Source organism: Lagenorhynchus albirostris, chromosome 5, assembly GCF_949774975.1.
Source record: "Lagenorhynchus albirostris chromosome 5, mLagAlb1.1, whole genome shotgun sequence".
In the NCBI taxonomy this organism is placed as follows: domain Eukaryota; kingdom Metazoa; phylum Chordata; class Mammalia; order Artiodactyla; family Delphinidae; genus Lagenorhynchus; species Lagenorhynchus albirostris.
This window is the reverse complement of record NC_083099.1, coordinates 85530225-85544612: the sequence shown is the minus strand read 5'-3', so window position 1 is coordinate 85544612 and position 14388 is coordinate 85530225. Positions and strand designations below refer to the sequence as shown.

Sequence of the window (14388 nt, the reverse complement as noted above, 5' to 3'; positions counted from 1 at the left end):
AATGCTCTGCCCCCTGGGGGAATCTTCCTAGATCGTCCTTGTGCCTGCATTTATCTTCCTTCCTCTGAACTCCTAAAGCACATGGGCACAATCACTGGTTTGGTGCTTATTTGTAGTCTCTATCTACCTACCTACCTACCTACCTATGTACATCTATCTACCTACCTATATCTATTCACCTGAGGTCCACCAACTCCTTGACATTTTGTGTGAAGTTGTATGTAATGTGCATATGTGCATTTTCTGTAGAGCAGGTCTGCGACTTCCATTACTACCTCACAGGGGTCTATGATTCCAAAGTGGTTAAGAACTACAGTATCAAGGCAATACCAGACATATAAGAAGTACTAGTTTGGCTGAGAAGAACTGGCCAAGTGCATAGCTGAGCTCTAATTGCAGAACTACACAGTAACTGCTGACAATGAGAGACTTAGGTCTGGAGACATCTCTTAGTCCTGCCATGTATATAAAAAATACCAGATTTGTAACATTATAAATCTATATCCAATTACAAATTATATACACCTAGAAGTGATATAGATATGCAGAATTAAACTTCATGGTCTTACTAGGAATCATCTTTTCAGTGGTACTGCAGTTTCTCACCCACAGCTTTTCTATACAATATTCTTTCATTCAAATAAAATTAAGAACTCTGAATATCAATTTTTAAGTGTTAACGTTCCTTTTAAAAGATCCATTAGTGTCACTCCTGCCATAAAATGCATCTATTTGTGTACCAAATATCTATCATACACCCATGTACTAGGCTCTGTCATGCTGAGAATACAGTTGTATGCAAGATGTGATGGGGAGAGACGATAAACATATAAACAGTAAATGACAATTTCAGAGAGTCTTATGTGCTGTGAAGACAATAGGGCAGGTTATTGGATAGACGAGAATGGAGGCAGGTGGCGTGCATCTGAGTGGAAACCTGAATGGTGAGATCTGGGTCACGTGAGAGCTGTGACACAGACGTGAGCATTGTCCGTCTGAGGAACACTGTGGGAGGCTAGTGGGGCTGGACCATGGTGAACAGGGGCAGAGTGGGGAGAGATGAAGTCACAGCCATGCTCTTCCATCAAGTGGACTCTGGCTGAGAATTTACTTCTTGTTGAATGCATGGATTCACACACTGATTTTCTAACTAACTTCAAACCCTAAATAGGACCATATCTTACTATTGTATGTTAGTTTACAAATGAGATTGAATTAGAAGAATGGGGAAGAAGACTGACTTAGCAAGAAGAGGATGATTTGGAGCCAGAAAACCTGATTTGGAGTCCAGGCTCCACCACTTGTTATTTGGGCAATTCATCGACCTGAGCGGCTCCACCATTTGTTATTTGGGCAGTTCATCGACCTGAGCATAGCTTCAGTTTCTTTGCTTGAAAATGAGAATCCTGACATCTTCCCCCTCCCCTCTGGCCTATACTCATCCATCAGATGAGATGGCATGTGTGAAAGCCCTCTTACTGCCCTGTGTCACATAAGGCAGCTGTCCCAGTGAATCTCTCAGTCTGTTTTTGGCAGCTGAGAAACAGAAAACAAAGGCGGACAAAAAGGGTATTTAATAGTAATACATTAACAATGACAATAAACAAAACAATAGCCATTATTTTGGGCCAAGCAGTACATTAACTGAGGTCCTATGTTACCTTGTTTAGTCCTCACAACAACGCTGTAAGACAGGTTCTGCGGTTATTCTCATTTTATAAAAGAGGAATAGGGAGGTTTCAAATGCGAGCACTTCTTCAAAGGCAAGTCCTCTGAATACCCTCATTCATTACCTATTTATTTTAGACAAAATTAGAATCAACTTGCTTATGTTTTCTGCCCACAGATTTTAGTACCTGTAAATTAAACAAGGATGAGCAGGTTTTGCTGGAGGTGGGCACCCTACTGGCAACAAGATAGAAACACTTATAAAAAACCAGACACGTACACACATACACACAAATGAAAACAAAGCAACCAAAAGTGAATTGATATAGTGAGAAAAGGGACACTTCTACACCTTCACAATAGTCTTCACACCTCAGAACCTGGAGGCTTATGCCCACCACATTAACTGGTGCTCCTAAGGAATGACATTAAATCACCAAAAAAGGACAGATCGTTTATTTACTCTCCAAGGGAAGGGCATCATGAAATTTAGAACATTTTTATCCAAAATGCTTAAAGTTATAAAACAGAGAAAAAGCATACTTATATGGGATACCTTATTCCCCAAAGACACTGAATTAAATGTCATCACTGTATTATAAATATTAATATGACATACAGTATGATTCTACTTATATAAAGTTCCAAGTCTTGAAGGGTGCTTACTTAGGAGGTATCAATAAAAAGAAGTGCAAGGAAATGTTTCTCATAAAGGTCAGGAGAGTAGTGTACCTTCAGGAGGAAAGGGTGGGACCTGTGATTGGGGAGGAGCCCGTGGGGACTTCTAGGGGCCAGCAGTGTCCTACTTCTCAACCTCAGGAGTGGTGATAGGGGTGTCCACTTTATAGTTCATTAAGCTGTATTTATAGGATTTAAGCACTCATCTATATTTGTGTTATATTTCACAATAAATAATGTTTAAAAAAATTGAACTTCTTAAAGAAAAAACTATGACAAAGAACACAGTACCTCTGTTTAGGTGTGTTTCATGTATTTCAAAATTCACTTTTAAAAAAAATTTTTATTGGAGTATAGTTGCTTTACAACGTGGTGTTAGTTTCTACTGTATAGCAAAGTGAATCAGCTATATGCACAGTTCACTGTATTCTCTTGCTGGTCCTGTGAGGAAGGGAGGGCAGGCATCCTCCTCCCCTTCCTCATTTTAAAGATGGGGACCCTGGAGTTCAAGGGGGTTACTCTTTTGTCTTCACCCATGCAGTCAGGGGGCGAGCTGGGACTCCCACCCCTGCCGGGTATCTCCGAGTGTCCAGCTCTCCTAGCCTCCACCTTATCTTTTTAGAACATTCCAGGCATAGAATCTATTGCAGAGCAATTGTGAAATCAGTTGAGTGAATTTTCGTAGAGATGAAAACCTCACCTGTCACTGTGCTCCACCGCAACCTTGTGCTTGTTCTGGGAATCGATCCTGGCCTCCCTGACCACGTTATACCAGGCCCTGAAAATCTTCTTCTGAAGAAAATGTACACACAGTGTTTGTACTTCTTCCTCGAGGTCAGTCAGGTACTGGGGATGAGAACAGGGAAAAAAGTGAGACAAATAACAGCATAGACAAAGAATTCAAGCAAATAAACAGTACAAAAGAGAAAGAATCGAACCAGACACAAAACAAAGGACACTGGAGGCATAAGGAGAAAGGATGGTGTGGCAGCCAAGGCCATATCCTCTGTAAGGTATTAAAAGATAATAAATGGAATCAGAGGGATAGAAACAGTTATAAGACTGAGGGCGTAGGTTTCTAGTAAAACCACTTGAGCAATTATGGGACAAGAAAGAAAAAATTAGTATAAAAAAAGCTGATGTAATGACACATTACAGTTTATAGGGATACTCTGTATGTGAAAAGAAACGTGCTTAAGATTTTATACTAACAAAACGCTGACATTTTCAAATTCATTTCAAAGCAGTGAATTGAATTGCCTCTTCTATATTGTTCTTGAAAAAAACATAATGACTGTTGACATCTGGAGTGCACCTAAGTTTCTTACATGGGGTTGGGCAGAGACATGTATTTAACACTCCCTTCGTTGGGGCCTTACCTGTAGCCAGCTCCGGATGACTCTCCTAAGTAATATTTGGGAATAAAATTGATCAGCTTTGGCCATCTTCCTAGCCAGGCTTTCCCGACTCCACTGGAACCAGGTCAGCAGGCATTTCCTCTGTAGGGCCAAAGAGTGATGTCCTTTGGCCACCTGGACAGTTTTTTAAATGAGAAAAGGGAATTATTCCTTACATGTTAAATCATTTAAGGAAATACACATCACCTTGGCAAGGGATGCCGTAAACCACATACAGGCAGTTACTAGAGAGAATCATCTTACGGACATTCACCTGTGTCCTACAAGCTTTGACTACTGACTGTACTACTGTATTACATGGGGACTTTAGATTCACATCATGCATAGCCTTTCAATGCTGACTCCCCGAAGACCACAGTGACTGGCTGGTTATTCAGGAAATGGAACAAACAACCTCCAAAACCATTTTGTCGCTCGCACTGAGCTTTAAAGTGCATGGGCGGCAACATTCTTGGTTCCTTCTCCTGGAGCTTGGGCAGCAACTGCATAACAAACCTCTCTTTATTATGTGCTTAACCACTGTCTAATTGAGGAAATGCCAATACTTTCAATTAGTTTTGTAGAAGGAGCTGTCACTAGCACTGAAATTTAGACATTATCAATAAACCACAAACCATTTGGTAGAAAAATAACATGATGAATAATTTAGTATCTTACCAACTTAAAGGGCTCAGAGTATCATTCTACCAAAATAAACATAGAACTCAGACTTTATAGATTTTTTTTAAAAGTAACTGTTACAATCTCTTAAGAGGCAGAGGGAAAAGCCCTTCTCTCTTAGTCCTCCCCATTAGACCTTTTTCTGAGTCTTGTCTCACCACTGAGCACTGTGAATGTGACTGATCTAAGTGAGTCCCTTGGCAGTCACACATACTGGCCAAAATGACCATCACAGGAGGTCTCTGTGACACCTGGGAGCCAAAAGGCAAGGGGAGCCAGAAACACACAACTTTCTACCCTCTCTGCTCTCCATCTTCTAGGAAAACACAGAGAACCAGGGAGAAAAAGAAAGATAATCAGAAGATCCCTTAAAAATTCTGAAAACTGTTATTGGAACAAATGAAATATAGCACATGTGAGTTTAAGGGAAAATGCTAAATAACTCTTCTGAAAAAAAACCCAAAAACGTTATAAAGAAGCCAGGAACTGTTTAACTGGACGCTTTTTCTTTCTTAATTTTTTCTATCCCTTCCTGGATGTCAGCTCTGCTGGATGAAGAAGATACTGCTTCCTCTTACTGTCCTCCAGAACTTTTCCTTTTACTTCTTTCTGTTTTTTTTCTACCTTTCTTACTTCTTCATTTTTTTTTTTTTTTTTTAAACTTTCAGCTGGTGGTTGGTATCTACATATACCTCTGATTCCTACACAGCACAAAAGACATGCCTGAACTGGGCAGGATTTTTGGAGGAAGGGGTTGCTGAGCTCCATTCTAGTTTTGTAACCAATGTGCTGTGGGAGCTTAAGCAAGTCAGTTTTCCTCTCTAAGACTCAGTTCCCTTATTTACAAATTGAAAGAGAAGGAGAGGATTACTAATATTCTAAAATTCTATTATCTTGTGTGGTAGGATGAATAGTGGCCCTCAGGGATGGCCACAAACTAATCCCTGGAACCTGTAAATGTTACCTTACATGGTAAAAGGGATTTTGCAGATGTGATTAAGTGAAGGATCTTAAAATGGGGAGATGATCCTGGGTTATATGGGAGAGCCCTAAATGTAATCACAAGAGTTCTTGTAAGAGGGAGGCAGGAGGATCAGTATCAATATGAGATGTGACATGAATGTAAGAGATTAGAGTGAATTGAGGAAGGGGCTATGGGCAATGGAATGCAGGCAGCCATTAGAAGCTGGAAAAGGAAACAGTTTCTCTCTTGGGAAACTCCAGAAGGCAGTTGTCTTGCTGACACTTTGACTTTAGCCCAGCAAGTCTGATTTTGGACTTCTGACCTCCAGAAGTTTAAGATAATAAATTTGTGTTTTAAGCCACTATGTTTGTGGTACTTTGTGATAACAGCATAGGAAACTAACACACTTGTTACAAACTAAAGAGGTGATTCTCAAAATGTGGTGCTCAGACTACTTGGATCAGAATCTCCTGGGCTACTTTTTTTTTTCTTTAATATTATAGTTTTTTATTCTACTGTTGTTTTTTTTTTAATTTTTTTTTTTTTGGCCACACCATGTGGCATGTGGGATCCTAGTTCCCCAACCAGGGGTCGAACCTATGCCCCCTGCATTGAAAGCACAGAGTCTTAACCACTGGACCACCAGGGAAGTCCCTGGGCTACTTTTTAAAAATGCAGATTCCCTGACACACCGCCTCCAGCCCCCTGGCCAACAACCCAGACCTACTGAGAACACCTGGAGGTGGGAACAGGAACTTGCATTTTTATAAGCTCTCCAGATGGTTTTATGAATAGGAAAATTTGGAAATGCTGGATTCAGATCTGTGTTCTCCTGTTTTTATTTTAATTAGGTTTTTCTATATTTAAGGCCTATAACTGTCATTTTGAACTCAAACTCCTGTTTCTTTTTATATTCTTTTTTTTTTTTTTTTTTGCGGTATGAGGGACTCTCACTGTTGTGGCCTCTCCCATTGCTGAGCACAGGCTCCGGACACGCAGGCTCAGCGGCCATGGCTCATGGGCCCAGCCGCTCCGTGGTATGTGGGATCTTCCCGGACTGGGCCACGAGCCCGTGTCCCCTGCGTCGGCAGGCGGACTCTCAACCACTGCGCCACCAGGGAAGCCCTCTTTTTATATTCTTATGAGTAAATTATTAAAAATTTAATTTGATTATTCACCTATAGATTATTTTGTTTCTAAATTTTATATCTTTCTTGATTTTACTCGGTCAAAACAGGGACCAAAAAAGAAGAGCTGATAAGAATTTAAGAGTGAGTTTTTCTACTTCCTGTCTGGTTTTTCTTTGTGTATTAATAATTAAAAACAAAGAAACAGACAAAAGCCAGAGAGAATAAAACAAAACTAGGAGCGCTCAATTGGATAACAAACTATCTGATATGACTAATGTTTGTTGTAGTATATTGCAAGAAGCAAACTTCCATTCAGATTTCATTTCCAGACTCATTCACTCAGAAAACTAAGGCTCAGCCCTCCCATATCATTACCAGGAAAATAGCAATGCTTGGGGCACAGATGGGTCAAGGCCTCCAAGAGGAGGGATCCTCACGCCCTCAGGCCTGACCACCACAAATTGGCCTCCTTAGCTGGTTTGAGATACTCAGTGGTTCCAGAACCACCGGTTAGGAGGCAGAGGACAAAAAATCAGAGACAGAAAAACAGTGGGGAGGGCATTTAGGGAAGATAAAAAGAAGAAAAGAAAGTGTGAAAATAGGAAGAGAACAAAGAGAATGAAGGGTGAATAGACTGGCTAGGGGAGGAAGAAGAGTAGCCTAAGTCACGTTCACAAAGGTACAACCTGCAGCATTACTGAATGTAGTGGGATTCTTATGATACCACAGCATTATTGTTCATCTTTAATCCTTGTTTTCATAACCAAGAAGATTGGCCTTACTTTTCAGTATTAACTTGGCCAAGTGTGTAAATAACAGTGGTCATAACTGGTAGGCATTACTGACCTTATTATGAAATAGAATTCTAGAGATAACAATTTATCTATTTTGAGCTTTTGATCATTTAGTTAAATGCCGTGTTCTGTGCACTGGATAAATTTGAATTTCAGTGGTATTTGATTTCATTTATCCCTGTGTGGTAGAGTGGATGACTATTCCGGATAATAGGATCAGACACCCACACACTTGCGTGTGATTTCATCCTGTCTCCCACTGGAGTAAATGGAGCCTCTTTCTCCTCTCAGTGACCTTGAGTTTGGCCTTATGACTTGCTGTGGACATGATACAAGCCAAGGTTTCATATGAGTTTACATAATTGGGTTTGGCCTTTGTATCTCAGACATTTGCCAGGTGAAAGCTTGCCCTGAATAACAGCTGGAGCCAGAAAGAGGCTGTGGAGAGATCTGAATTTGATCTAAACTGGCCCGCAAACATGTGAGTGGGAAATAAATACCTGAGTTGTAAGCCACGATATTTCAGGGCTGTTTGTTAGGCAGCCTTATTGCAGCAGAAATCTGATTAGTATACCTTACGGTAATTATTTTTCCTTTATTACATAGCTATACACTGCTAAAATTGAGAGAGGCCTCTATTCATCCTACCTTGGAGGGTCTCTAATAAAAAATGTACTCTAGTTTTTTCCAACCTATTCAGTTACAGAGGTCTTTCTCTACCTTGGAAGACCAAACTCAAACGTTTATCTAAAACAAGTAAATATCCACACTCAATTCATTTATCTCTCTGACTTTTAAATCTCCAAACGACCTCCAAAGCCTCATTGGGTGTTTATCCTATTTTAAAGTCCACTTGCTGGGGGGGATAAGAGTGTGACACTGTACCTGGAGGTTCTGCTTGCTTTGCATTCTCAGTCTCTTCCAAGGCTCCAGACCTTTTTTTCTTAGCAATACGCTTTCATAATGTTCTTTGGCTATTGCTTCCAGCTGCTGGTTCCTCTTAATTCTCTTCTGCTTCTCTAGTTCTTTCTGGAAAAAATAAATAGGTGAAAATGCCAAGGAGGAACCAAAATAGTGACAGGAAGTTCCTGAACTTCCCTCCTCCCTTGGATGCACTGAATGTATAGCTACACATGGAGCACTTCCCTCTGAAAGAAATCCAGAAACTAGCTGTGTGACTTTTCCACATCAACCGAATGAGAAAATACCTACATTGATACATCAAAAATATTGACAGGAAAGGCTGAGACACAGGCTTGCCATAAACGCCACCCCTGGCTCAGTGCCCTATAATAGGGAGGGAACTCCCAACTCCCAGCTTCTTCCTAAGGAATGAAGGATTTGGACTGCACATCTAGCACCCCAACTTTAAAGACAACCATTCAAGCAAGGGATGGGCCCCCAAAACACCAACAAGGCTTGTGTCCACGAGACACACAAGACTATAGCAAACAATGAAACAGGTCTTATTGGATGAGAGTACTCACTGTGGCTATGCTCCTATACTCACTCCTGTGCTCTCAGGACTCAGTCCTGAGAAAGCAGGCAAAAAGCCCATTTCCCAGTCTTTCCCTGAAAGAGATTTGACTTCATACTTTACGAACTGCTGCCTGAGGGTCCAGATTCTAATTTAGCACTCATCTAGGAGCTGGCTGAGATCCTCTCCAGAGCAGGAGGGAGCCTTTGGGTACTTCCTCTGCCTTCTCCCTCTGGCTCACTCCAAAGGTAAAACCAGATTGCTAGCATCTGTCTGAAAGGAGCTTGTACACACATTTTGCATGCTAGCTTTTGTGACTGCCACCTGAGTGGGATGGGCCCCTGGACTGCCTGGCTCTGACAGCCAGTGGAACTTATATTCACAAGTCCCATAGGACTACGGCAAACAAGCAGGCTTTAAACAGGCACAGGAGAAACACCCCGCCCCATCGCCCTGGCCATCCAGCCCCATGGTTATACACCTGGGCTCAGTGAAAGGGAGCAGGAAAAACACACATCTCCTAGTTTCTCCCTGGAAGGGGCTTAACTACGTATTTTCACAGCTGCTGCCTGAGGGTACAGCTTCTAATAATCAGTGTGTATCAAGGTGTGACCGAGATCCTTTCTTTTGACAACTGTCTTTTGACCAGGAACCAGAATTTGCTGGAAGAAGCACAGGGCCGCTTCTGAGATCCAGGCCCCTATAGGGAAGGCTGCTGCCTCTAAACCAGCTCCTTCCCAATCCCGGCTCCTGGAGAGAGAGCCGCTTCTGCGCCCAGAGGATTTTTCTGCTTGCTTTCCCCAAGTGTCTCCCCTGTCCAGCCCCCTTGCCTCCAGCCTGAGGGTCTTCCCTTAGCCTGACCCTGAAGCCTGCCTCATTTACAGCCCTGCAGGCTGGCTTAAGAGGGTTCTGGGAGCTGGAAAGAGGTTCAGATGAGACTGCTGCATGGATTAGTGAAGAGCCGCACAGAAAGCACCTGCCCCAGAGTCAGCCCCCAGGACACAGGATGAACCAGCAGAGAGGGATTCCCTTACGCAGGCTCTGCATCTCCAACCCCAAGCGATAGGTCTTGGCACACGCTCAAATACGGGGAGCTACTAAGGACAAAGGCAGTGACAAAGCTTTGAGAGACAACCAGGAGCCTGGGCCAGGCTGATGAGATTTATCTTCTGCATGTGAGCACTCTGTCAAGACTAGTGGAGGTGACTGTTTTATCTAATGCACAGAAACCAACCCAGAGAGTCAAGAAAAATGAAGAAACAGAGAAAGATGTTCCAACCTAAAGAGCAAGATAAACCTCCAGAAACCAGTCTTAATGAAATGGAGATAAGTGATTTACCCAATAGAGTTTTCAAAATAATGGTCATAAAGATGCTCACTGACGTCAGGAGAGCAATGCATGAACGGAGTGAGAGTTTCAACAGAGATAGAAAATATACAAAAGTACCAAACATAAAGCATACAGCTGAAGAATACAATAACTGAACTGAAAAATTCAACAGAGGGGTTCAACAGCAGACCAGATCAAGCAGAAAAAAAGATCAGTCAACTTATAGACAGAGCAGTGGAATTCAACTGGAGGAACAAAAAGAAAAAATAATGAGAAAAAGTGAAGATAGCCTAAGGGACTAATGGGACACCATCAAAGGGAGAATAAACATAGGAGTCCCAGAAAGAGAGAAGAGAAAGGGGCAGAAAACTTATTCAAAGAAATACTGGACAGTTCAACTTCACATGGTCAGGCAGCTGGAAAGATGCTTAGCATCTGTAATCCCTTGGGCTTCAATGATACAGTCTTTTCCCAGTGCCAGTTCTAAATCTGCTCCATCCTGTAGTACTTTATCTGTGACTGTTTTTAACCACAAAATTCTGCTGATTAAAGAAGCAAATCCATATAAACTTGGCCTTTTAAACAATGCCTTCATTCTGTCGTAACCAGTCCCTCTTCCTTAACAACACTTTTCTTACTTATTAAACAACTTAGCAAAAGAGTTTTCCCAGCTTGCTCTTTTATAAAATTTTATAGATCTTTCAAAGGGAAAAGTACTTTATCTCCATCTTTGTCTCATATTTCTCTACCTCTACACCTATGACTATACAGAAACATTGGTATACCCTATTCTATAAAGCCAATTACTTCTTATTTTGCTCTAGTCTCATTATAACCACGTTTTTTAGGTTTTGACCACTCCCTTTCCAGAATCTTGCATCATGAAACATGTGCACAGGGAACATTCCCCAGCACAGATCACATGCTAGGCCACAGAATAAGTTTCAATAAATTTAAGATTGAAATCATGTCAAGCATTTTTTTTCTGACCACAATGGTATGAATCTAGAAATAAAAAAAGATAAAAAAGAAATACTGGCTGAAAATTTCCCTAACCTGGAGAAAGAAACAGATATCCAGGTCCAGGAAGCCCAAAAAGTACCAAATAAGATGAATCTAAAGAGACACACACCAAGACACTTTATAATTAAATTGTCAAAAATTAAAGACAAAGAATCTTAAAAACAGCAAGAGAAAAGCAACTTGTTAAGTATAAGTGCACTCCTTATACACTGATAGTATAAGACTATCAGTGGATTTTTGGGGCAGAAATCTTGTACGCCAGAGAAGTGAGATGTTATATTCAAATGCCGAAAGACAAAACCCAGCCAATTAAGTATACTCTACCCAGAAAAAATGTTCTTCAGAATTGAAAGAGAGATAAAGAGTTTTCCAGACAAACAAAAGCTGAAACAGTTCATCACCACTAGACCAGCCTTATCAGAAATGTTAAAGGCCTTCTTCAAGTTGAAATGAAGAACACTAATAAGTAATATGAAAACATTTGAAAGTATAAACTCACTGATAAAGGTAAATATATAGTTAAATTCAGAATACTCTTAATATTGTAATGGTGATGAGTGAATCACTTAAAATTCTAGTATAGGTTAAAAGACAAAAGTATTAAAAATAACTATAACTACAATAACTTGTAATAGATACACAATATAAAATTGTGACCAACACATAAACTATGGTGGGAGAAGTGTAAAAATGTAGAGTTTTTGTATGCATTTGAAGTTATCAGCTTAAAATAGACTGTTATAACTACAAGATGTTTTATGTAAGCCTCATGGTAACCATAAAGCATAAACTGATAGTAAATATACAAAATATTTATAAATCACAGCACAAATACATATAATCAAAACACAAAGGAATAATGCAAGAGAGGAAGGAACAAAGGAACTACAAAACAGCTAGAAAATAATTAACAAAATGGCAATAGCTAGTCCACGCCTATTAATAATTACTTTAAATGTTCATAGATTAAGTTCTTCATTCAAAAGACACAGAGTAGCTGAATGGATTAAAAAAAAAACAAGACCCAACTATGTGCTTTCTATGAGAGGCTCACTTCAGCTTTAAGGACACATAGAGACTGAAAGTGAAGGAATGGAAAAAGATATTCCATGCAAACAGGAACCAAAAGAGAGCAGGGGTAGTTATTTTACATAAGACAATATAGACATTAAGCCAAAAATGATATCAAGGACAAAGAAGGTCATTATATCATGATAAAGAGGTCAATTCATCAAGAAGATGTAACAATTTAAAATATTTATGCATTCAACATTGGAGCACCTAAATATAAAGCAAATATTAACATTTTGAAGTGAGAAATAGACAGAAATACAATAACAGTAGTGGATTTCAATAACCCACTTTAAACAATGGATAGAGCATCTAGACAATCAACAAGGATATATTGGACTTAAACAACACATTAGACCAGATGGAATTAACAGACATATACAGAACATCTCATCCAACAGCAGCAGAATACATATTTTTCTCAGGTGTACATGGAACATTCTTCAGGATAGATCATATGTTAGGCCATAAAACAAGTCTTAATAAATTAAAAAAGACTGAAATCATACCAAGCATATTTTCCAGCTACAATGTTATGAAATTAGAAATCAGTTACAAGAGGAAAACTGGAAAATTCACAAATATGTGGAGATTAAACAACATGCTTGTGAACAACCAAGGGTCAAAAAAGGAATCAAAAGAAAAATAAAATAATTAAAAAATATCTGACAAAAATGAAAATGGAAACACAACATACCAGAACTTATGGGATGCAGCAAAAAGCAGTTCTACGAGGTAAGTTTAAACACTTACATTAAGAAAAAAGAAAGATCTCAAATAAACAACCTAGCTATACACCTCAAGGAACTAGAAGAAAAACAAACTAAGTCCAAAGTTAGTAGTAGGAAGGAAATAAAGATCAGAGCAGAAATAAATGAAATAGAGAGTAGAAAGACAATTAAAAAGATCACAGAAACTAAGAGCTGTTTAAAAACAAAACAAAACAAAACAGACAAACCATTAGCTAGACTAAGGGAAAAAAAAAAAAAGACAAAACCAGAAATGAAAGACATTACTACAGAAAACTGAGAAATACTAAGAATCCTAAAAAAAACTACTATAAACAATTAAATGCCAACAAGTTAGATAATCTAGAAGAAATGGATATATCCCTAGAAACATGCAACTAAGACTGAATCGTGAAGAATTAGAAAATCTGAATAGACTAATTACTATAGACTCAATCAGTAATCAAAATCTTGGATTTGACACCAAAAGCAAGGGCAACAAAAGCCAAAATGAATAAGCAGGACTACATCAAACTAAAAAGCTTCTGAACAGCAAGGGAAACCATCAACAAAATGAAAAGGCAACCTATAGAATGGGAGAAAATATTTGCAACCACATATCCAATAAGGGGTTAATATCCAAAATATATAAGGAACTCATATAACTCAATAGCAAAAAAACCCAAAAAACTCATTTGAAAAAATGGGTAAAGGATCTGAAGAGACATTTTTCCAGAGAAGACACACACAAATGGCCAACAGGTATGTGAAAAGGTGCTCAGCATCACTAATTATCAGGGATACACAAATCAAAACCACAATGAGCTATCACCTTACACCTGTTAGGATGGCAATTATCAAAAAGACAAGAGAAAACAAATGCTAATGAGGATGTGGAGAAAAGGGAACCCTTGCACACTGTTGGGGAATGTAAACGGGTACAGCCACTGTGGAAAACAGTATGGCGGTTCCTCAAGAAATTAAAAATGGAACTACCATATTATCCAGCAATCCTACTTCTGAGTATATATCCATAGGAAACAAAATCACTGTCTCAGACATATCTGTACTCCTATGTTTATTGCAACTTTATTCACAATAGCCAAGGAATGGAAACAAAGTAGGTATCCATCAATGTATGAATGGATAAAAAAATGTGCTATAGATACACACAATGGAATATTATTCAGCCTTAAAAAAAAGAAGGAAATGTGGTCATTATTGACAACATGGATGAATTTTGAGGACATTATGCTCAGTAAAATAGGCCAGACAGAGAAAAACAAAAATACTAAGTGGTATCACTTATATGTGGAACCTTAAAACAAAAATGGGTTGACATTGTAGAAACAGAGTAGGATGGTGACTGTCAGTGCCTTTGAGGTGGGAGAAATAGGTAGGGCCTGGAAAAATGGTACAAACTTTCAGTTACAAGATGAATAAGGTC

General features: G+C 39.4%; 1 protein-coding gene across 7 annotated transcripts in view; it reads right to left on the bottom strand.

Moving 5' to 3' along the window:
* CCDC191 (coiled-coil domain containing 191) overlaps positions 1 to 14388 on the bottom strand; it is a 103840-nt gene that overhangs the window by 9575 nt on the left and 79877 nt on the right. For 4 of the 7 annotated variants that reach the window (XM_060150573.1, XM_060150574.1, XM_060150578.1 and 1 more), the window contains 3 exons: positions 8198 to 8341; positions 3726 to 3878; positions 3047 to 3192 (listed from right to left, as the gene is read on the bottom strand). In XM_060150573.1, coding sequence (XP_060006556.1) covers positions 3047 to 3192; positions 3726 to 3878; positions 8198 to 8341 — 443 coding nt within the window. Of the gene's footprint in view, positions 1 to 1574; positions 1903 to 3042; positions 3193 to 3725; positions 3879 to 8197; positions 8342 to 14388 lie in introns of those variants that run through there. The other 3 variants (XM_060150575.1, XM_060150576.1, XM_060150577.1) reach the window with 3 other exon arrangements.